Here is a 25,733-nt window from a genome sequence, read left to right as displayed (position 1 = left end):
TTGTTTATTTCTCAAATTTGCGCATAACTACTCGAGGGATATCTGCGCTAGCTCTCTCTAATTTAGCAGGGTAAGACTAGAGGGAAGGCACTTAACCATTACCACCTACCGTCAACACTTGGGCTATTCTTTTACCAAAGAATAGTGGGATTGGCCGCACAGTGCAACGTTCCCATGTCTGAAATGGCGAGCATGTTTGGTGTGAGAGGGATTCGAACTCACGACCCTCAGATTACGAGTCGAGCGTCCTAGCCACCTGGCCATACCGGGCCCCGTGGCGCTCATAAGGGATAATGTTTCAAGGGCCTTGTAAGTTTTCCATTTCTCTGTATAACATAAAAGTTCTAATGTTTATCAGAGATAAATTGCTGGTGACGGAAGATTTTATTTCTTTTATAAGCAAGCTACACATAATTTTGTCATTCTCATTTCTACAGGCCCAACATGGTCAGGTGGTTAAGGCACTCGACTCGAGGTTCGCGGGTTCGAATACATGTCACACCAAACATGCTCGCTCTCTCAACGTAACGGTCAATCCCACTATTCCTTGGTAAAAAAGTAGCTCAAGAGTTAGTGGTGGCAGGTGACGACTAGCTGCCTTCCCTCTAGTTTTACACTGCAAAATTAGGGACGGCTAGTGCAGATAGCCCTCGTGTAGCTTTGTGCGAAATTCAAACCAAACTAAACTGATTTCCACGTGTTGAATTACACTTTTTAACAACACTTTTACTTTTTCTTGTTCCAGGGCACATAGTATTATTTCTTAATTGCTTATGCCTAAAGTAAATGGAAAAGACCTATTTTTCTCTTCAAACTTTGCTTTTGTGACCTGGATAATGAAATTTTCAAATTTACCAATTTTTCCAGAACCTTCTACGTAGATTCAGTGCTGAGTAGCTGGCAGAGAATTTTCTCGAGCTTACAAGAATTTTCAAGAATGCTGTAGAACTTACGAGAATTTTCTAAAACTTTCCATAGTAATATATATACAGGGGCTCATCACTCACCACTTCAGTTTAGTTCTAGCTGCCTAAGTAAATACATAGATCTCTCTGGTTTTATCAGAGATGGCATCACGAAGCTGCAAGCATTCTCCAGATGCATTCTGCTATGTATGTGGCCAATTTATCAAAACAAGAGCGAAAAAGTACTCTGTGACAGCATCTGCTCAAATGTGTAAAGCCTACAAGGCATATTTCAGCATGCCAGCCGAGGATCAAGACAAACCCTGGGCACCTCATTTTACCTGCGAGCACTGCAAAAAAACTCCAGAAGGTAAAATGGACAATTTTTGCTTGCTTGAATAGTAAGATTTTATATTGTACAAATTTTAGACTCTTTAAAATTTAAATATCTTTTAATTTATTTTTTCTTAATTTCCAATAGTATAGAAAAATATTACATATAAAATATTACACATTAGTTGTGGATGAAATAAATGTATTTTTCATAATAACAATTTTATTTTCCTTTTTTGCAGGATGGCACCCAGGGGAAAAAGAGAGCCATGAAGTTAGTTATTCCAAGAATTTGGCGTGAACCCACTGACCCCTCAAGGAATTGCTACTTCTGCATGGTGGATCCTTCCAAACATCAGGCTATCGAGAATGCAACTGCTATCATGTATCCGGACTTTCCATCATTCATCATCCCAGTGCAACACTGCCCTGAGCTCCCTGTACTCACTCCGCCAGAGAGAAAGCAGCCATCCTCAGAATCCTTGAATTTCGCGTAAAGCTACTCGAGGCCTATCTGCACTAGCCGTCCTTAATTTAGCAGTATAAGATTAGAGGGAATGCAGCTAGTTTATCACCACCCACCGCCAACTCTTGGGCTACTCTTTTACCAACGAATAGTGGGATTGACCGTAACATTATAACGCCCCCACGGCTGAAAGGGCGAGCATGTTTGGTGCGACGGGGAACGAACCCGCCACCCTTGGATTACGAGTCGAACGCCTTAACCCACCTGGCCATGCCGGGCCCTATCATAAGAGAAATAGATTATAGTTAATTTCCTTGCGATATTTGGAAACTTTTGAGTTTTTTTTTATGACCTGTGTCTCGCGCTCGTGGCTGTTTTACATCTCTGATGTCACGTGATGTGTAGTTGCTTCATGCTTTGTATTAAATGATACTGCTATTTTTTGTACACATAATGTTTTTGTGAAGTGTCACCCTTGAGATTTGAATATGGATTCAAATGATAACAAGAAATATTGTAGCTATATTACTGAAAGGGAATAATTTTTTTACAAAGAGTTTTAGTGATAAATAAAGCATCATCAGAAATGGTAGACCGATGCCAGTTCTAAATCTGACTGAAAGAAAGAAAAACAATGTAAACTAATATGATAGGACACTTGGTTAAATTCTTGTCTTAACTTGCAGAAGCTTTTGAGCTGATTGTATTTATTATTTAGCAGTAAATTTGGGACATGGAACTCAAGCGGATTTGATAATTTGAATAATGTGCATAAGGCAATTAAAAGACATGGAAATTCCTTCAGTCATATATCCTAACTAGATTCGGAAAATCACGGATTGAATTCGCACTAAATTTCTAACATAAAATAAATGTGAAACACACAATGAAAAGGTGAGAAGAGTAAAAGACATTTTAAAAATATTAATCAACGTGATATAATACTTGGGTGAACGACAATTAGTATGTAGAGGTCATGATGAATCACTAGTCTCTTAACAGAGGCGGTTATATAGAATTGGTAAATACGTACAAGAAATATGATTCATTACTGAAATCTCACTGAGAAAAATTGAGTGTTTTTTTATGGCCTGTCAAATAGAATCCAGAATGACCTCATTAATTGCGTAGGGAAAATATTGTTGAATAAAATTAAAAGCGGAACAAGTGATTATCCGTTTGTAGCTCTTATCTTAGATGAAACTATTGATGAAAGAATCATTTCTCAGATTTTTAATGTTATGTGACACCTGATTAAGGATGGTGAAATTTGCGATAGGTTTTTGGTGTTAACAAATATTCGTGCAAATCGAACAGTTATAGGTATATCCAAGACTAGTGTTTAATTTAGTCAAAGAATTAAATATTGGATCAACATTTGTTACACAAACCTATGATGGGGCAAGAGTAATGCGAGCTGAATGGGTTTGAAAAGAATGCTAGAGATAAGTGTCCAAAAATCCTTTCACTCATTGTATGCCATACAGATTGACTTTATTGTTGTCGCAATCTGTCACGAAAGTCAAAGCGTGCAACAAATTATTTGCAAATCTTAAATAATCCTCTTTGTTCTTTTGAAATCAACAAAACGTGTGCATCGTTTAGATACCGAACTCAAGAACATATTCCCGAAAGTGACCCCGATCCGTTAGAATTATAATCACTACCTTGTTCAAACTGTCTTGGAATGGAAGGAAGAAATCATTGGCTTATTTCAAAATGTTGTTGATAATTTTCACAACTGGGATACTGAAACCTTTATCTGTGTCCAAGAACTTTCATCGAATCTCAGAGATTTTGAGTTCAATTTCTTGTTGAATATATTTGCCAGTATTTGTCCATATACGCATGCTATATTTGATGTTCTACAGGAGAGGATATTTCACATATCCTATTATGTGAACTCAGTAAAGGAAATGGTGAATATTTTGCAAAACGAGAAATAATTTCGATGAATTTTGGGCATCATTAGATGGATTATCCCCTATAAGCGAATAAGACATTGATATAACACACAGAAGGATATTTTGTAAATTTATGGATGCAGTTTGCTGGCAAATTAAAATTAGATTTCAAAGCTTAAAACACATATTATCCATCGAGCTTCTTGATACTAAAAAACAGGAAAAGAACAAAATTATTTCCCGAATTATAACTAAAATCATTACAAGATAATTATGGAGAATATTTTGATATTAATCGTTTGAAAAGTCAACTTTCAGTTTTATACGCTGATGGTGATATGAAACAAAAATCAGTGAATGAATTACTTTATTGTTTGTGAAATATCAAGCTAGATGTAGCCCTGCAACAACCTACACTGTTGTGTGAGTTAACCTTGATTCTTACAGCCACTAGCGTCTTTGTTGAACGTGTGTTCTCTCATTTAAAATAAAGACTACACAGCTATATCCGAAGTGCATAACGACAAAAAAAAACTTGCAAGTTTAGGGTTAATCGTGATTGAAAAATGTTTCGTGAAGTAACCAGGGTTAGTCTGTACCAGGTGTAGGTGGGAATGTCATTAGTAAAAAGTAACCAGGGTTAGTCTGTACCAGGTGTAGGTGGGTATGTTATCGCTGAAAGGAGTAACGATTAAATTAAAAACAGTACATGAAACGAATGTTCATTTACTTAACTAAACATGTGATCATGTTTACGGATTTCTTTCTTTCTGTAACAAAAATAATTAAGTATTTTCGTCAGCGTAGTAAAGAGAAAGAACGACCCATGGTACATCAAAGAATACTTCATTAAATACACGTGTAAATACAAGTATGTACCTTGTCCTAGGATAAATAACTACTGTTTGTATTTCCAATTTCTTTCCATATCAAGAAGAAGACAGAATTTAGTGTTAAGTTTTTGTGTGTGTGTCTTTGTACTGATATTTATATGTATGGTCATACATCGACCAGCTATATTATTTTGAGCATTACCATGAGTGTATTGTTAGCTGAAATTTTCTAAGACGTTCGTTTATGTTTCCATGAATAGATCTGTGTATTCTTATAATATAAACGTTTTGTGCAAACATTGCACTTTAAACTGGTAGAGAACGTTTCGCGCACTTATCTTGAAATCCTGTCATGCAGGGTTTATAATAACGGACGAATCCTCTAGGACTCTAGGTGGTGTACATCTCACGCGATTTTTTTTTAAATTTTAGATTCTGGAGTATTCCAATCTTAGTGTCCAGAGCACTTGTTTGTTTGTTTTTGGTGAGATTACACTAAGAATTACAGACAGGGTAGAACTAAGGCTTACACATCATTTTATGTATTTGTTTCATTGTGTTTAGTTTTTGTCCTAAGTTTCCCTAAAATTATTATTAATAAATAGGATATCATTTATAATCTGAATATTTTTTTTTACAGTTTAAAAGGTCAGAGCTGAGGCGTATAGCCCTGGCGTTTACTGAGAGAGAAATACATTATTTTACTGCTGGGTATAATTATAGATCAAACAAATTCCTCTGGATGTTGGCTCTTCCTTTAGCTAGCAGATAATTTATATGTCATTCTTAGCTTTCATGATTAGATCGAGAGAAGAAACATAACGTATTGAGTCATTAGCAATAATACCAATAACAATTTCAGATGGTTTGTGTACAGAATACAAAATGTAGAAATATATTTCTTTACACACACAACGTTTGTTGTATAAACACCTTGTGTTTGGGGACAACAGCATCTTTCATTAAAATATTGAGACTTTTATTGATCGAACTCTTGATAATTCAAAGTTATAAAATGATAAGTTTTTAAGATCATTGTATCAAGAAATGTAAAAATCAACTGTCTCTGTTTGTGGCTGCCTCAATTATTTTTAACAATTTTCCCCTTCTTTAATGGTATAAATTCTTTTTTTTTTTTTTACAAATTCTCTCCTAAAGTATTAGTGAAGCGTCGGTCTATTAACACCAATATCTTTAGGCTTAATTTTAGTTTTTTTAAACGCGTGTGTTAAGATAGTTGAAAATGTATAACAGTTATGAAATAGGAAATTGTTAAAATTATGATATCCAGACGTGGAGAAAATCAACGGTGTTTGTTTGTTGTTCGTCTACCTATTTATATTTATTTTCCTCCTAAAGTATTAACAAAGCTATGAGCCCACTACCACCAATAACGGAAATGGTGTAATATTTTATTTTCCTAGCGGGTAAACTCCTCCGTTTACGAAATTATCTTTTAGGCCCTGTATTGAGACGATTGAAAATATTCACGTAACAGTTACAAAAATGGTATAACTAAGTCTGAAAATAAATTTTCGTCATGTTTTGTGTGTGTGTGTGTACATTTCTTATGTATACCTGTATCAAAATCGCAATTGTGTATCAACTGAAACCTGTAATTATTTTCTTTCGGTTCATAAGGTTCATAAAACCTTCATAAGGTTTTACCTATGGAGTATTGAAAATGAATAAAGTTGCAGCTGTAACAATTAAGGCTAATTACCACAGATTATATAACCAGTAAACTTCTGATTCCCGTACTAAGTATATTTCAACTTTAGGCTTAACTGTGAATTTTTGATACCTGTTGGAATTGGTACTGAGATGTAAAAGTATTGTGTTACTTATAAACCACTTTAAGCTAAAGAATTAACTTAATTTGTTTTCTTGCGTGCTTGTTTATCTTACTAAATTAATTGTCTTTAAAGTTAATATTATAAACGTAAAGTACTGTTGTGCAAGTTAGTAAAGTAGGAATATTGGGTTTACATATGAGATAGCATGCACAAACGTACTGACTTACTGAATACACTGTTCTTTTAATTACATAAATGGTTTCAGGATAAAAATGTTTTAACAGTTTTTAGTTCATTCATTGTAATAATTTCATCCACAGTGCAGTGGCTTCAGTATAACAATGTTTTAACAGTATTTTGTTCATTCATTGTAATAATTTCAGCCATAGTGCAGTGGCTTCAGTATAACAATATTTTAACAGTTTTTAGTTCATTCATTGTAATAATTTCAGCCATAGTGCAGTGGCTTCAGTATAACAATGTTTTAACAGTTTTTAGTTCATTCATTGTAATAATTTCAGCCATGGTGCAGTGGCTTCAGGATAGCAATGTTTTAACAGTTTTTAGTTCATTCATTGTAATAATTTCAGCCATGGTGCAGTGGCTTCAGGATAACAATGTTTTAACAGTATTTAGTGCATTCATTGTAATAATTTCAGCCATAATGCAGTAGCTTCAGAATAACAATAATATAATAGTATTTAGTTCATTCATTGAAATAATTTCAGCCATAGTGCAGTGGTTTCATGATAACAGTGTTTGAGTTGTAGGGTATTACTTTTAACGTTCCATTCTAAGTGCAGTACCTTCAAGGGAATCTTGTTAAAATCTCAGAAGGAATAATTGTAAAGATTTTAATAAAATAAGCTGAGATATATATGTGTGAAATATTCGGATTTAATATATTTCAAGACAAATTAAAATCCAACCGGTTCTTTATTTCTTTGTATGATTGAATTTGAAGACCAGCTTCTTGAGAAGGTTTTGCTCTTTTTAAGCATTGGCAATACTGTTTCACTAGAGTCAAAATAAAAAAAAATAATGAAACCTAATGACTCTTAGAAGTTAATAAATGTCACAATGTGTCTTTACTCTCACCATCTAAAACGGAAAGGATTAATTCTGATGTGAAAGCAGATTACATCTATCATTGACGTAAATCTCCAGCTGATCATGTCTCTTTGCTGTTTGTTGTCTATAAGTAAAAGAGGCTTGCAGTTAAAGAATAAATCACTGTTGTCCGTACTTTAGGTCGGAATCATGCAATAATTAAATTACAAGACTACACAGTTGAAAATCTACCCTAATTCACTGCATAGACTTTCTAGTATAACTAATTACTTAAATATTTAATGTTATATTTATATTCACCGAAGAACGTATTTCTGTTATTATTATAATGAGTTCTATTGTTAGTTGGGTAGCTTCTTTGGTTACGATATTTTCGGCCATAATCCCAATAATATTTCTTGAGCTTCAACCAGCATAAGATATTTAAGTGCTGTTACTGTACATCAACTACACAGTATAAATTATTCTTTTTAAGTATAACTACGAAACAAATATGAAAATACTCAAAACAAATTGTATTTAATAAGGTTTAAAGAAATCTATTATTACAGAAAAAAAATAAAATAGGTTATTACTTACGAAACACATAAAATCACCAAAGCACCAATCGCTTCTTATTTAGTTTCACAAAAATGACCAAATATGAATAAAAATTCAAACGTTCACATGTTTAAAATAATTTGAGGATTTAACAAAATTAACTAAACTTCCAAAACAAAATGACTCTAGTCATGTTCCGAAAATTACACCAATAATCTGTTACAGACTTTTGGAGTACTAAACATGACCCAAGTATATGTACATTTCTATATAATCTTCCCAAGTAAAGACCAATGTTTATACACTCACATTTAATTTCTCATAACATTCAGGTATTTAGTTTTTCTTCAAGTTGCTAATCAAAACTTAAAGAAAAACTAGATATCTGTCGAACTTAAGATATAGAAATCTCTGCCACATATCACAAAGAAAGTGTTATCACTACTCTTTCTAAATCTTGTATTAATCACTGAGTGAAAATCTGGCTATATAATCAACAACACGAGGACATTGCAATTTGATTTAATCTAATCTGATTTATCTTGCTGTCTTATTGTTAGACCTGTACAAGCTATGCCTATGCCAGATATTGACAGATTTGGCCTATACCAGGTAGTGACATATTACGGCCTATAACACTTATGGACGTATTAAGCCTGTACCAGGTATGGGCATATAACGGTCTATAAGAGCTATGGACGGATTAGTTCCATACCAAGTTGAATCAATGAGAAAAAAAAAGAAAAATTATTTCATTCGCCATTCTGTAAAGTCGTTTGTGTTAGGTAAACAATGTTACACAAGTGTACTCAAATGATTTTTGATATAAAAATATACATTTCAGTAGTAGTAAGGATAAGTGTACCATACTCCTATACACGACAACTTTTACAGTATATTACAGATAACAGAACAACTACATTAAATTCACAAGTTTCTAGTCATCTGGTAAATATGACAATATATGTGACGTATCTTATTACTTTTCGATGCACTTATGGTAAAGTGGTATTTTGTTGGTTTGATGTAATTAACTTGGATTGTATTTTGTTGGTTTGATGTAATTAACTGGGATTGCATTTTTTTGTTTGATGTAATTAACTGGGATTGTATTTTGTTGGTTTGATGTAATTAACTGGGATTGTATTTTTTGTTTGATGTAATTAACTGGGGTTGTATTTTGTTGGTTTGATGTGATTAACTGGGATTGTATTTTGTTGGTTCCACGTGATTAACTGGGATTGTATTTAGTTGGTTTGAGGTAACTAACTGGGATCATATTTTGTTTCTTTGATGTAATTTATTGTGTTGTGTCTTCCGGATATTGTTTTGGTTCTACGTTTTCTATCTGTTTATAAACAAAATTGGTTTTTACATAATTGTATCTCTTGTATTCGTGGCGTTATTTTTCTTCCATTGTCAAATAGGATTTGTATTGATGTACTGTTTCTTATTCTTCTTTTTCCTCTTAACATCTTTCTTACTCCAAATCCTGAAATAAGTCAAGTTATGACACTAGTCTTCTTCCCACTGCTGGTGTCTTTTGATTTATAGCCTATGTATTCACATCCATCTTTGCGTTTCTTCTAAGTTCTGATTGTACCGGCGGCATAAGTCTCGGTGAACATCATGTCATGAAATGCAATCTCTTTCTATTGTGACTTAATATTGTCTTCTCACTTTCTTCCACGATTACCACGAAGGTACCTGGTTTATGTTAATATATATTAACGTAGCATACCAGACGCAGAACCTGTATCTTAGAATGACTGCGTTACAAAAGATTTTCTATCTATTAATAATAAACTTTACACTACATGTTTTAGTCATAGTAAGTATTATAGTATGTAACTACTGTGAAAATTCGTCAGTATAAACAGACAATAATATAATGTAACTATTATGTAGGTTCGTCTGTATAGATAGACAGTAATATAATGTAACTATTATCTAGGTTCGTCTGTACAGAGGGACAGTAATATAATGAAACTACTGCGTAGGTTCTTGTGTATAGACAGACAGTAAGTAATATAATGTAACTACTATGTAGGTTCTTCTGCATAGACAGACGGTAATATAATGTAACTACTTTGTAGGTTCATGTGTATAGAAAAACAGTAATATAATGTAACTATTGTGTAGGTTTGTCTGTATAGAGAAACAGTAATATAATGTAACTATTGTGTAGGTTTGTCTGTTAGAGAGATAGTACAATACCTATAGTAATAGAGATAACACCATACCTCTAGTTAAATAGTTAAACCATATCTGTAGTTAAAGGGATAACATCATATCTGTAGTTAAAGATATAATACCATACCTTTTACTAAAGAGGTAATACCACACCTCTAGTTAAAGAAATAATACCATATCGCTATTTAAGTAGATAATGCCATACGAGGTCTGTTTAAAAAATACGCGGACTGACGTCATAAAACAAAATGTACTTTATTTAGATGTTACAGGTCTGGGACCCCTTCAAAGTACTCTTCTCCCCAACGCACACACTTATCCCAACGGTGTTTCCACTTGTTGAAACAGTCCTGGTACGCTTCTTTTGTAATGTCCTCCAGCTCCTTCGTCGCATTTGCCTTAATCTCGGGAATCGTCTCAAAGCTTCTTCCTTTCAAGGGTCTTTTGAGTTTGGGGAACAAGAAAAAATCGCAAGGAGCAAGGTCAGGGGAGTAGGGGGGTGGGGTGGGGAAGAACAGTGATCGAGTGTTTGGCCAAAAACTCACGAGTTCTGAGGGCTGAATTTCGCAGCAATGCGGTGCATCTTCAATTTTTCGGTCAAAATCTCGTAACAAGATCCAACTGATATCCCACACTCTTCAGCAAGCTCCCTGACAGTCAGACGTCGATTTGATCGCACCAGGGTGTTGATTTTGTCGACGTGTGGGCCGTCAGTTGACGTGGAAGGACGTCCAGGACGCTCATCATCTTCAATGGACTGTCGACCATTCTTAAAAAGTTCATGCCACTTGAAACATGCCGTACGCTTCATAGCAACATCACCTGTAAGCCGTGTTAAGCATAACAAAAGTTTCAGTCGCAGATTTTCCAAGTTTAACACAAAATTTCACAGCAAGTCGTTGCTCCTTCAGGTCATTCATTCTGAAATCCGCCAAACGAAAAAATCACACTTCACTTAAAACCGCGTAGCTAATACACAAATGAAGGTATCTGCAATCGGGAAATGGCGTCGTAATCAGTTTATCTGTGCAAACCTAGCGACACCAAGCGGATTCCCCTAGAACCAAATGGAGCCGCGCAATTCAAACAGTCCGCGTATTTTTTGAACAGCCCTCGTATATGTAGTTAAAGAGATAATACATCTGTAGTTAAAGAGTTAATACCATACTTTTAGTTGAAGAGATAATGTCGAACCTGTAGTTAATATATAACATCATACTTGTAGTTAAAGATAAAACCACATACCTCTAGTTTAAGAGATTACACCATATCTGTAGGTAAAAAGAAAACACCATATCTCTAAGTAACGAGATAATACCATACCTGTAGTTAAAAGATAACATCATGCCTCTAATAAAAGAGATAATACCATATTTCTAGTTAAAGAGATAACACTATAGCTCTGGTTAAAGAGATAACCTCAGACCTGTAGGTAAGGAGATAACCCATATCTCTAATTAACGGGATAATACTATACCTCTGTTGAAAGAGATAACGCCATATCTGTAGTTAAAGAGATAACGACATATCTCTCATTAAAGAGATAATATAATACCTCTAGTTAAAAACATAACACCACACATGTAGTTAAAGAGGTAACACCATACACAATACATTAAATGTGCACTGCCCACCACTCATATTGAAACATGATTTATAAATTTACTTATGGGTCACTTGGGTGCCAATATTTAGTTGTTTTTGTGTATTTAGATAGGTTTGTTCAAACAATGCTATTCTTCAAGAAACTAAAAAGAGAGAAGAAAAGAACAATCTGGATAATTTAAATTTTTTTATTTATTTTTAATACTTGTTTGGAGATATTGAATGAGAAAAACATGTTTGGTGTTTCTGCTAAGGTACTGGAGAATTAGGCAGTTAAAGATTTTAAAAGTGAAGAATCCTTGTGTTAAAATAATTACCTATTCATATGACACTCAGTATTTGTTATGAATAACTGTTTATCATGGTTTATTAAACGCTACTGATAAAACGTTTAGAGAAAACGACCTTTATTCTCTAGACATAGGTAATAGTTTTTAAATTTTATCCAGCGTTTCGTTTTTGCGGCTTCATCAGTATGTGTGATCGTGGAGAAGGCAGTCAGTTTTCTCTAATTTTTTATCAAAATCTATAAGCCTCTCTAGTATGCACCAGATATTTTGAAAGACAATAAAAATTTAAAAAAGCTACAGATGTATATATATATGTCAATCTTATAGTGTGCGTGATGAAGGCAGAAAGTTTGATTTTTATTGTTAAATTCATAAATTTTACTCTAGGTCTTATATTATATTTATATTGTTTTTATTGTATATTCCAGAACCTTGTGCTTATAACCGGATGCACCACCTCATAGAATTTAATGTTTCCCATCACTTTTAGTCTTTGTTTTAACAGTTTTAACCATTATTAACCAAGAACATATTTAAGTTTGGTAACGTAAGCCCAGTACGCTACAACCTGGTGAGATTTAACGTTGTCCTGCTGCATTAGGTGTAGACCCAAGTGTTGTTTCTATGTTGTCCTGCTGCTTTAGGTGTACTACCAAGTATTGTTTCTATGTTGTCCTGCTGCTTTAGGTGTACTACCAAGTATTGTTTCAACGTTGTCCTGCTGCTTTAGGTGTACTACCAAGTATTGTTTCTATGTTGTCCTGCTGCTTTAGGTGTACTACCAAGTATTGTTTCCATGTTGTCCAGTTGCCTTAGAGGAACAACCAAGTGTTGTTTCAATGTTGTCCTGCTACCTTAGATATAGAACCATGTTTTGTTTTAATGTTGTCCTACTTAGGTGTAGACCAAAGTATTGTTACAATGTTGTCATGCTTCCTTAAATATAGAACTATGTTTTTAACGTTGTTCTGCTTCCTTAGGTTTAGAACCATGTTTTGTTTCAACGTTGTCCTGCTACCTTAGGTGTAAACCCAAATGTCGCTTCAATGTTGTCCTGTTACCTTAGATGTAGACCCAAATGTTATTTCAATGTTGTCCTACTGTCTTAGATGTATCGAAAAGTGTTGCTTCAACACTGTCCTGCTATCTTAGATGTAGACCCGAATGTTGTTTCAATGTAGTTGTGCTACCTTAGATGTAGAACCAAATGTTATTTTAATGTTGTAGTGTTACCCTAGGTGTAGATCCAAGTGTTATTTCAATGTAGTTCTGTTACCTTAGATGTAGAACAAAGTGTTGTTTCAACGTTGTCCTGTTACCTTAGATGTAGAACCAAGTGTTGTTTCAATGTTGTCGTGCTACCTTAGATGCTTCAACAAGTGTTATTTCAACGTTGTTTCACCACCGTCTTGGATTCAAGTGAAATTCTTGTTTCATGCCCATCTACGTGTAAATGGGTGAGTTTACACTTTTTTTCTGGTGTTATTGGTGGCTATTTGGTAATATGGATGACAATGTCACCCACGTCCTACTTGGGTTGTGGAAGAATACCTTCAGAGTGAGACTACAGTTTGTTTGAAATGGCCTAGTAGATCTCCAAAGATAAATTTAACACAGTATACTTGTATGAAATGACCTAAATGATAAATTTAACACTAGTATGAAATGACCTAGTAGATCTCCAAAGATAAATTTAACACAGTATACTTGTATGAAATGACCTAGTAGATCTCCAAAGATAATTTCAACACAGTATACCAGGAAGTCTCTACCATGCTGATTTGACCAACTTTGTTCACCCTACAAGCTGGGAAGAATTATTTTAAGGAACCTGCTTGACTTCTTCATCATGCGGTTTATCAAGAGCAAAGTGGATAGGAATACTACTTCAAAATAAGATTTGATTTGTGATAAACGTAAAAAAACTGTTAAAATGTTCTTCTGAGGGTGACTTTTCTTTGTTGAGTCGTGTAAAAATAAAGAAAGTACAGTACGTGTTGATTTATGGAAAGGCACAGAACGTACAATGTGCTGAGTTGTGTAATGATACAGAAAGTAACAGTACGTGTTGAGTTCTCTAAAGTTACAGAAAGTACAGTATAGTTGTTCTTTTCTACAGTATGTGTTGAGTTGTATAAAGATACAGGAAGTACAGAATGTATTGAGTTGTGTAAAGATACAGAAAATACAGTATGTGTTGAGTTGTGTAAAGATACAGAAAGTACAGTATATGTTGAGTTGTATAAAGATACAGGAAGTACAATATATATTGAGTTGTGTAAAGATACAGAAAGTACAGTGTGTGTTGAGTTGTGTAAAGATACAGAAAGTACAGTATGTGTTGAGTTGTATAAAGATAAGATACATGTTGAGTTGGAAGTACAGTATGTATTGAGTTGTGTAAAGATACAGAAAGTACAGTGTGTGTTGAGTTGTGTAAAGATACAGAAAGTTCAGTATGTGTTGAGTTGTATTAAGACAGTGATTAGAATCTGCGTTTGATATGACATAAAATATATAACCTTCAGTTGGCCACTGAATATCTGTAATTTGGTATATTGTGCTTAAAACTTTAGTTTTGAAAATTCTTGACCAGTTTTAAGTACACTGTCCAAGTCGATTTGTTTAAAATATTTTATTATTTGAAATTTTGGGGTTTAACATATCTTTTTTTTTTATCATTAGCTTGGATCTTGGGCTGGTTTATGTGTAAAGCAGTGTCGTACTTACAAGGGGTGTCCGTCAGTGCCTCTATTAACACGTTAGTGGCTATTTCTTTTGAAAGGTAAGACTTTTTAAAATTAATTTGTGCCACATAAGAAACGAGCGAATAAAATCAATTTATTTATGCTCATTTCGTTAACCCGAAGCTGCACAATGCGCAACCTGGGGTGTACCTATCACGAGTATCGAAACCCAGTTTTTAATATAGCGAGCCTTCACACTCTTTTTTGATAACACTATGTAACACAAATTTTGTTCCTGGGTGGTATGTGTTATTTCTTAATTGCTTATGTTGTAAAAGTACAGAAAATGGCCATTATTCCCTTCAAACTTTTCTTTTGTTACCTGAATAATGAAATTTAGAAATTACCCTATTTTCTATGTAAAAACGGGCAAATTTGCACATTTTCATTCACATAAGGTTTAAATAAAACGACATATGAATCAAGATTTACATGTATTTACACTAAAGTTATACAAATGTTTAGAAGTGAGTAGTTTTTTTTTGATATTTGCGACTGTAATGTAAATCACTTTCACGTATCAGTCCCCAAATATAGTCTCCCATCATGTTTTCGTTATACGCTCCCAGGTTACAAAAGCAATTGGGAAATAACACTTTCTGCCCAGGAACAAGAAAAAGTAAAAATTTTGTTACATAGTGTAATTCGATACTCATGACGAGCACAGCACAGAGAGCAGATTGTATAGTTTTGTGCATAACAAAAAAAAAATGTCTGTTGTTTCATAAGAGCAAAGTATTAATTATTCATAAAATAAATAGTTACTTAATATGTAATTTTATGTATGTTATACAACATAAAATTATCAGTATGCTCCAATTGCCACATCCATTTATAATTCACAAAACGACGTAACCGTGAATACTGATCGCCTCAAACCACTGTAAAGAAATCGATAAGAAACTTAGGACTAAAGATATAGAACACGGTACTTTACCGAAAAAAGAACTCGATAAAAGTTCTAATGAAACAAAAATGTATTTAAGAAGTGTATGATTAAACTCTAGGATTATTGAACTGGTTCAGATTACGTTAAGTAAATATAAATCTTACAGTTTCTGGTAATTTAACTTTAAAATGTAAAGAATTTTAATACTTTAATTTTTACGTACTTTTCTTTTGTTTGCTTCTTTGTTGCTTAGTATTAGCATATGAATAAACACGAACTGAAATAAGTTATGTACTAGTGGGATCTCCTACGCCGAGTTTACTCTCAGGGAATTAGTGATTTGATCCAGTAGGAGATTCAACGTTTAGTTTACTCAGAAAATAAGTAATTTTATCCAGGAGAATCTCCTACGTTTAATTTATTCAGACAATGGGTAATTTGATCCAGTAGGACCTCCTATCTTTAGTTTACTCATGAAATTAGTGATTTGGCCCAATATGACCTCCTATCTTTAGTTTACTCATGAATTGAGTGGTTTGACCCAGTATGACCTCCTATTTTTAGTTTACTCATGAATTGAGTGGTTTGACCCAGTATGACCTACTATCTTTAGTTTACTCATGAATTGAGTGGTTTGACCCAGTATGACCTCCTATCTTTAGTTTACTCATGAATTGAGTGGTTTGACCCAGTATGACCTACTATCTTTAGTTTACTCATGAATTGAATGGTTTGACCCAGTATGACCTACTATCTTTAGTTTACTCATGAATTGAGTGGTTTGACCCAGTATGACCTCCTATCTTTAGTTTACTCATGAATTGAGTGGTTTGACCCAGTATGACCTACTATCTTTAGTTTACTCATGAATTGAGTGGTTTGACCCAGTATGACCCTATCTTTACTCATTGAGTGGTTTGACCCAGTATGACCTACTATATCATGAATTGAGTTTGACCCAGTATGACCTACTATCTCTAGTTTAATCAAGAAATCACTCAATATTATTTTATAAGTGATTCCCACAGAATAAAAGGTTTAGCTCAATTAATAGGAATCTAGAACAAAAGTAACACACACATTAAGAAATATTTATTTGTTCGTAACTGTTCTTAGAAAAACGAACATCTTTCTTTTATTATTCTCTACATAATTAATTAATTCCTTAGGAAACAAAATGATTTATGAGTCGGTCGGTGGCACTTACATATTGTTTATTTTACTTCGAACAACACTCCAGGTTGAGTTACACTTTGTTTTACACACTTTTTTTAAATTTCCAACAACACTTGAGGTTGAGTTAAATTTTGTTTTATACATTATTTATTTTACTTCGAACAACACTTCAGGTTGAGTTACACTTTGTTTTACACACTTTTTTTAAATTTCCAACAACACTTGAGGTTGAGTTAAATTTTGTTTTATACATTATTTATTTTACTTCCAGTAACACTCCAGGCTGAGTGACATTTGGTTCCAATAATCATCTTTAACGACACTATAGAAACATTGACGTCAGTGTTACAAACCAAGCACTCAATAAGACAAAGTTTAACGGTCCTGCAATATAGAAAGTGTAAAACAATCACCGTTATTATGCCATGTGATCTAGTTTCAAAATGGCTAGGTTATTGAGAACTACAAATTCAGAGCAGCATCATTTCAAGTTTTTTAAGTGCAATGTTTTATGTTTTGTTTTTTCATACCATGTTAAAAATAACAACAACACATAATGATATGTGGCCTTGTCGTTCATAAGATTATGGATATATATTATACACACATGACAGATTTAACTGATTAGATTTAAAAGATATATTGGTTTATTCCATTTTGAAATTTCGAAATTCTTACAAATCACCCACGTCGCTGAACAGTGACTTGCGTATATAATTTACACTTGTCTGTAAAATGTAGCAGCTGGGCGTGTTATTATCTAGATAGAGGGCGTTGACATTTTATTCCAATAAGTTATCATAAATCAAACTCTATTTTGACGTTTTTCGCTTCTTGAAAAAAACTCTATAACTTTTCTTATGTTCTAAAAGTGTGGTTTGAATAACGGATAATAAAAAAGTGGAAATATAATACACAAAGTTCTATAATAATAATAATAATATTCTCTTACAGTATTTTCACGCAGTAAACATAAAAATACCTGAGATTTAAATTAATATATTTCTTGTCAAAGAGGAATAAAACTTTAACTAGGTTTTCTTTCTCGTTGAATTAAACCTTTTCATATCACATGTTGTGACCATACTTTTAAAAGATTAAGCGTAGTTATGTAAATATTTGTAATAGAACTTAACGAAAACCTACTTACGTCAAGATTGTTCCCCGTTTGTACAGCGGTAAGTCTACGGATTTACAACGCTAAAATAAGTGGTTCGATTCTTCTCGGCGGACTCAGCAGTTAGTCCGATGTGACTTTGCTATAAGAAAACACACACACACACACACGTCAGGACTAGGCTTAGTAACATTCCATGCATCCCAGCTTTGAAAACTGTAGACGCTATAGTATTTTTCCAACCTACTTTTTGGAACCGAGGAGTTAGAAAGTTAGACCATGGGTATTCTGAATGGTTCCCTCCACTCCTGTTTAGCAGGTGTAAATCACCTATGACCTAACCATTTATACTACGTGTCGAATAAAGAGCTATTTAGGTTGAAAATACTAAATATAAGTTCTCCTGATTACATATTTTATTCGAATTCCAAGTATACTTGAGTGAACAAATAATTGTTTCCAAGGCTACTGCGTTACAAATAATAATTTTAGTTTTCAAGAAAAATAACCTCTCCCCCATTATTCACTATGCTAAAATTTGGGTTTGGTACCTATGAGTGGCATAGCCCATTATACATCTTTGCGTTTAAACAAAAATAGAAAACAAATTTATCAATAGAAAACTGAGCTGTTTCCAGGTAAACTGATTTCCATACAAGTATCAGACAGTTAAATCCTCTAATAACAGCAGATTCGGCCAGGATGAATGTGGAGTACAGCATTTGATAACTTGACTAAGTTTTTTATGTGCTTGAAACAAGGAAAATGGAGAAGTGTGATAAAATAAACATCTTTATTTTCACAATACAACTAAAAGAAGATACAGTGTGCTTACACAGAGTTATCACAGTTAATTGTTTACATAGGTTGAATCACAGTGAATTCTTATAGGTTTTGTTTAGTCACACAACTCAAAGTCTGGCGGTTAGCTGTTTTCGATTCGATACCTGCTGATCACGACTACGATCCAGTTACCCCAAACATATTTGCTCTTTTAGCCATTGAGGCGTTATAATGTGACACTCAATCTTATTATTCGCTGGTTAAAGTGTATCCCAAGACTTGCTGAATGGTATTGACTATCTGCCTTTTTCCTAACGTATTAATAAAAAATTAGGGACGTTAACCACAGACAACTCTCGTGTAGTTTTGTGCGGAATTTCAAACACCCTCCCCCTAAAAAAAAGATTTGGTTCTCTCGGGACTGATATCTGTAGAACTAAAACACAATCATCTCTAATTAATCTATTTACTTGATCATTTTCTCATAGATTTGAACTAAGAAAATGTGCCTTAATTCTACTGGTAAACTCTAATTATTTGTACAGTCAAACAACACCTGATGGCTCATCTTCTCCTAGAGCACTGCTTGGTTGGAACATACAGATGTTTTCAATTCTGCCAGCTATGGATATTATAATCACTGATTCTCGCAATATGTTTCTACAAGATCCATTTAGAAAGTGTAGACTTCATGTACTAAAGTAGCAAAGGTCCCTGAAAGATAGATATAGTGAGATAACTTTAGAAAACATTCAATTAACAGCTCGTGTAACATCTTTTTAATGTTTGTTGGAAGTAAGTATATAACAACACATTATCTCACATATCCACGTGACTGACCAGTTCAACCTGCTGAAACTTATGTAAATTTATGTACATTCAGTAATGTCGACTATAATGCTAAGTTTCCAATTCCAGCAGGAAAAATAACAACGAGGTGCAGGTTTGGGGCTATTTTACTCAAGTCCGTGTTTATTGACACAGGAATATTCAGCCTGAAAATGTTATTTGTTTGTATTCATTGTTTGTTTGTTGTTAAGTCCTAAACTAAACAGTAGGAATATTATTTTAACTCTGACATAAAAAATAACCCTTAAAGGTATCACTGAGTCGTCAGTGTGGTAAAAACAGTTAACTGTGGTAAGAAAACACATTCAGATTACTTTTATTACCGCCATTAATTAAGCCTTTTCTTTTTCCTTTCATTGTTGTTTGTGTGTGTTTTCTATTAGTTTTAATTAAATTATTTAACTATTCTTATTGGTGTAGAGTCAGAGGCCAAATAAACACTTGGATCTTTACGAAACAAATCTCTTTCAATTGGACTGGAACAGTACTTAGTTTATTAGTTTTAACAAATTTCTTGGATATTTACTTCTTGCCAAATCACATTCTTAAACTCTTCTAATAAAAGATTACTAGTTAGAAACACAGTAAGGAACACACAATACAGGCAGAGAAAATTAGCTCAAGAACTCTACAGTGTACACAAACAACTAATTAAAGTCTGAAACATTAGTAACATGTAAACAGTGTCATTAATTAGAACTAACATCAGTAACATGTAAACAGTGTCTTTAATTAGAACTAACATCAGTAATATGTAAACAGTGTCATTAACTAGAACAAACATCAGTAACATGTAAACAGTCATTAACTAGAACAAACATTAGTATCATGTAAACAGTGTTATTAACTAGAACAAACCTTTGTAACACGTAAACAGTATAACTGATTAGAACAAACATTAGTAATATGTAAACAGTATAACTAACTAGAACAAACATTAGTAACATGTAAACAGTATAACTAATTAGAACAAACATTAGTAATATGTAAACAGTGTCATTAACTAGAACAAACATTAGTAACATGTAAACAGTGTCATTAACTAAAATAAACAGTAACATGTAAACAGTATAATTAATTAGAAGAAACATCAGTAACATGTAAACAGTATCATTAACTGGAACAAACATTAGTAGCATGTAAACAGTATAATTGGAACAAACACTAGTAACATGTAAACAGAATAACTAATTCGAACAAACATTAGTAACATGCAAACAGTGTCATTAACTAAAACAAACATTTGTAACACGTAAACAGTATAACTAATTAAAACAAAAATTAGTAGCATATAAACAGTGCCATTAGCTAGAACAAATATTAGTAACATGTAAAGAGTATAATTAATTAGAACAAAAATTAGTAATATGTAAACAGTATAACTAATTAGAACAAACATTAGTAACATGTAAACAGTGTCGTTAACTAGAACAAACATTAATAACATGTAAACAGTGTCATTAATTAGAACAAACATTAGTAACATGTAAACAGTGTCATTAACTAAAAAAAACAGTAACATGTAAACAGTATAATTAATTAGAAGAAACATCAGTAACATGTAAACAGTATAATTGGAACAAACATTAGTAGCATGTAAACAGTATAATTGGAACAAACACAAGTAACATGCAAACAGAATAACTAATTCGAACAAACATTAGTAACATGCAAACAGTGTCATTAACTAAAACAAACATTTGTAACACGTAAACAGTATAACTAATTAAAACAAAAATTAGTAGCATATAAACAGTGCCATTAGCTAGAACAAATATTAGTAACATGTAAAGAGTATAATTAATTAGAACAAAAATTAGTAATATGTAAACAGTATAACTAATTAGAACAAACATTAGTAACATGTAAACAGTGTCGTTAACTAGAACAAACATTAATAACATGTAAACAGTGTCATTTAAAATAGAAGTAACATCAGTAATATCAATAACATGTAAACAGTCATTAACTAGAACAAACATTAGTATCATGTAAACAGTGTCATGTAAACAGAATAACTAACTAGAACAAACATCAGTAACATGTAAACAGTCATTAACTAGAACAAACATTAAACAGTATCATTAAAACAAAAACAGTGCATATAAACAGTGCCATTAACTAGAACAAACCTTAGTAACACGTAAACAGTATAAGAACAAAAATTAGTAATATGTAAACAGTTAATTAATAAACATTAGTAAACAGTGCGTTAACTAGAACAAACATTAATAACATGTGAACAGTATCATTAATTAGAACAAACATTAGTAATATGTAGACAGTGTCATTAACTAGAACAAAACTTAGTAACATGTAATCAGTATAACTAATTATAACAAACATTAGTAACAAACATGGAACAGACATAAGTAACATGTAAACAGTATCATTAACTAGTACAAACATTAGTATCATGTAAACAGTGTTATTAACTAGAACAAACCTTTGTAACACGTAAACAGTATAACTGATTAAAATAAACATTAGTAGCATATAAACAGTGCCATTAACTAGAACAAATATTAGTAACATGTAAAAGTATAATTAATTAGAACAAACATTAGTAACATGTAAACAGTGTCATTAACTAGAACAAACATTAGTAACATGTAAACAGTATAACTAATTAGAACAAACATTAGTAACATGCAAACAGTGTCATTAACTAGAACTAATATACGTACTAATAATCCTGTCTTATAATCTAAGAAAAAAAATCATATAATTAGTCAAAGCATTTTTCTCAAAACCGAAAGTTTGATTTGTAGTCCAAAAACAGACGTACTTCGTTACGTTACCCTTAGGGGCATTTCTAACAATTCACAAGGAACATACAAGTTTTTCTTCATATTATAAATGAAAAAAAATCACTGGAATATGACATCATAATGTTTTACTTAAGTCTTCTCTGGTTCTCCAGGTTCCTCGCCATCTGCTATCCAATGAAAGGTCAGATAACAGCAAGTATTGCTAAGAAAATTGTTATCTCCATTTGGAGTTCTTCACTATTAATATCTCTGCCCTGGGCTGTCCACTTTTCTCTCTCTCCTATTATTCCCGATCTTCCTGAGGTGGAGCTGTGTGTGGAGATGTGGCCCCACCCTTCCTCAGAGCTGCTGTACTTTATCTTCGCCAACCTGGTGCTGTGTTACCTTCTTCCTCTCTGTCTAATCACCGCTTGCTACGTGGGGATCTGGATAAAGGTGTGGAGAAGACAAATTCCGGGCGAAACGGACGGAAATGCTCAAGTCAATAGCGTCATCCAACGGTCCAAGCTGAAAGTGGTGAAAATGATGTTGGTGGTAGTGATCATATTTGTGGTGTCGTGGTTACCTCTTTATATAATATTCACTCGCATCAAGGTCGGAGGAGACATCGAACCAAATAGTCTAGAAGAAAATGTTCTTATTATTGCTGCTCCAATTGCCCAGTGGTTGGGTTCTTCCAATAGCTGCATAAATCCAGTTATTTATGCTTTCTTGAACAAGAAATTTCGTAAAGGTTTCAAAGCCATCTTGAAGAACAAGAAGTGCTGTGGAACACTTCGGTACGATACGAGCTCTAGTGTTATTTTAACCACCCGAGCTGTGACACTTAGGAGTACAAACAGATTTAATGAATCGTTGGTCACAACAGCGGTGTAAAGACCTATGGGGTTTACCCGAGTTCGAACATTGATTGAGGGATATCTTCATCTTCGGGTTTCTATACAGGCTTATTCGTGCTCTGTCGACTACTATAGTAAATGATGTAATTATTTTTTACCCAAAATTATTTATTTTAAATTACTTATCACTTATTTGCTTTCACATAAATTACGGAAAATTCATCTGAATTACTTACTGTTTGATATTGACAGACTGAAGTGGGTAGCTGAACGGATCTGAAGGTTCGTGGATCGCGACCCCTTACTACAGGATCGCAGTCCGCACTTTAGGTGTTGTACGTGAACTATTAAAGTAAAGATACAATCTCCCTATTCGATTAGACACGAATAACTTATGACTTCGTGACGGGTGTTGTGAATTAGCTGCCTTCCCTCTAGTCTGCCAACTTTTGAAGACAACTCTTCAAGATAATATCCTAAAACAAACAAAAGTTATTTGAAGATGAAGCCTTATCAAAAAGTTGACACGTTTATCAACAAAATCCGATTAAAAAGATGAAATAAAGAGATCCGAGATTAACAGGATTCACACAATATCTTGTTAACACTAGTGAAGGGTTAAAGGTCCAATTTCATTTTTATAAACTGAGAAACAAGTAAAATTAATTAATATATTGAAGTTTCTCTATAGAAAGTTCTGTGTAATTATGTGTTACTCTGACTTTATAACTATTTCGTTTGGTCTTTCGAATATGTTCACTTTGATGAAATATGACAAACTCAGAATCAGGATGTGTCGCTGTTCAGAGAACTGTGAAGGAAGTGGAACATTTACTGAAATATAACTAGAGCAGTGGAACATTTATTGAAACACAGCTATAGTAGTCTTTCAAGATGAAGTGTTTATTCTACAAGTACTGATGGAAATATTACTAAACAGATTAACTGTGTATATATATCGACTGGAGCAGATTCAAGTAACAAAACGTTATACTCAAATTAAACTGATGTTTAACCAAGGTAGCTACGGAACGTATAACTAATGTAACAATATGACTACCGAAGGTATAACTAATTTAACAATATGACTACCGAAGGTATAACTAATTTAACAATATGACTACCGAAGGTATAACTAATGTAACAATAAGGGTACGAAACGATAACTAATTTAACGATAAGGCCACGGAACGTACAGTGTATAACTAATGTAACAATAGAGCTACGGAACGAGTAATTAATGTAAAAATAAGGCCACAGAACGTACAGTGTATAACTAATGTAACAATAGAGCTACGGAACGAGTAATTAATGTAAAAATAAGGCCACAGAACGTACAGTGTAAAACTAATGTAACAATAGAGCTACGGAACGAGTAATTAATGTAAAAATAAGGCCACAGAACGTACAGTGTATAACTAATGTAACAATAGAGCTACGGACGAGTAATTAATGTAAAAATAAGGCCACAGAACGTACAGTGTATAACTAATGTAACAATAGAGCTACGGAACAAGTAATTAATGTAAAAATAAGGCCACGGAACGTATAATTATTAAGACAGTGTAAATTATGGTAACAACAAAGTATGATACACCAACTAATAAACAATAATGTAGTTTAAACTAGCGCAACCATATGTTACTGTATATCTAAACTAATGAAACAATAAGGTAGTAACAAGAAGACCGTGTTTCACTAGTAAAGTAACAATGAACAATAATATATAATTAAAAATTAGGTTAATTAATCATATAATTAAAGCAGTGAATTATATATGTAAACAGGTTGTCTATGACCTTTAAAGATCAGAACATAGTATATCGTTATTTGGATTCCCTCGTTACTAGAAGTATTTTCGTCCATTAATCCAATAATCTCTTATGACGTTTGGTTATCTTATAAGGTTTGTGTTAGTCTCAACTTCATTTACTAATTCACCAACACAAAATTATCATCATAATTATAAACGTTAATAAAGTTGTGTTACGACTAGATTAAAATACAAACAAGAAGGAAACCTCCATAGCCGTGCGATTTGAAATTCGTTTAGGCATGACTTGAGTAAATTAAGCTACAAGGCCTTGTGTGTGGTCAAATACATCAATCTAAAGGGTTGGACTTCCTGAGTCCGTAACTGTAATTAGATCTTAACTCGGTTAAGAGATGACAGAGCTAAGAGATAAAAATTTGTTTGAAAAATACTAAGAAACTCAGAACCGCTCTACGAACTGCGGTTAGAAGATAATGAGACGAGTTTAAAATATTCGGAAAAAATATAGAAATGAAGTAAAATTATGGAATAAGAAGCTGTTAGTGGTCACTTGTAGCTCATGTACCTGGTATGTTTGGAGAATTATTCTATAAACAGTTAAATTTAAACTACGTGTACATGTGAAACGTAATCACAGAAGATTAAGATTCACCAATACAGTGAGTAAAAAGTGTGCATTATGAATACAGGGGCTTCGGTTTATAGATATAATTTCATAAAAATAATTACTGCGATTATATATATATACGGAATGGAGTTTATAAATACAGTCATTAGGTTTGTTTCAGTAGAGTGACTACTGTTTATGAATAGGGCAACTAAAGTTTATATATATAACGACCACGTTTTATA

At 33.1% G+C, this 25,733-nt stretch overlaps 1 protein-coding gene across 1 annotated transcript in view; it reads left to right on the top strand.

The window, feature by feature from the left end:
* Nucleotides 1–25,083, top strand: part of LOC143251607 (neuropeptide SIFamide receptor-like) — a 32,998-nt gene extending 7,915 nt beyond the window's left edge. The window contains exons 2-4 of the mRNA XM_076502877.1: nucleotides 14,622–14,721; nucleotides 22,421–23,064; nucleotides 25,025–25,083. Of these exons, the coding sequence (XP_076358992.1) occupies nucleotides 14,622–14,721; nucleotides 22,421–23,064; nucleotides 25,025–25,083 (803 nt within the window). The remainder of the gene's footprint in view (nucleotides 1–14,621; nucleotides 14,722–22,420; nucleotides 23,065–25,024) is intronic.
* Nucleotides 25,084–25,733: the final 650 nt, after the last annotated feature.

This window comes from Tachypleus tridentatus, chromosome 6 (assembly GCF_004210375.1).
Source record: "Tachypleus tridentatus isolate NWPU-2018 chromosome 6, ASM421037v1, whole genome shotgun sequence".
NCBI lineage: Eukaryota > Metazoa > Arthropoda > Merostomata > Xiphosura > Limulidae > Tachypleus > Tachypleus tridentatus.
The sequence above is the reverse complement of the archived record's forward strand: the minus strand, read 5'-3'. Positions and strand labels throughout refer to the sequence as shown.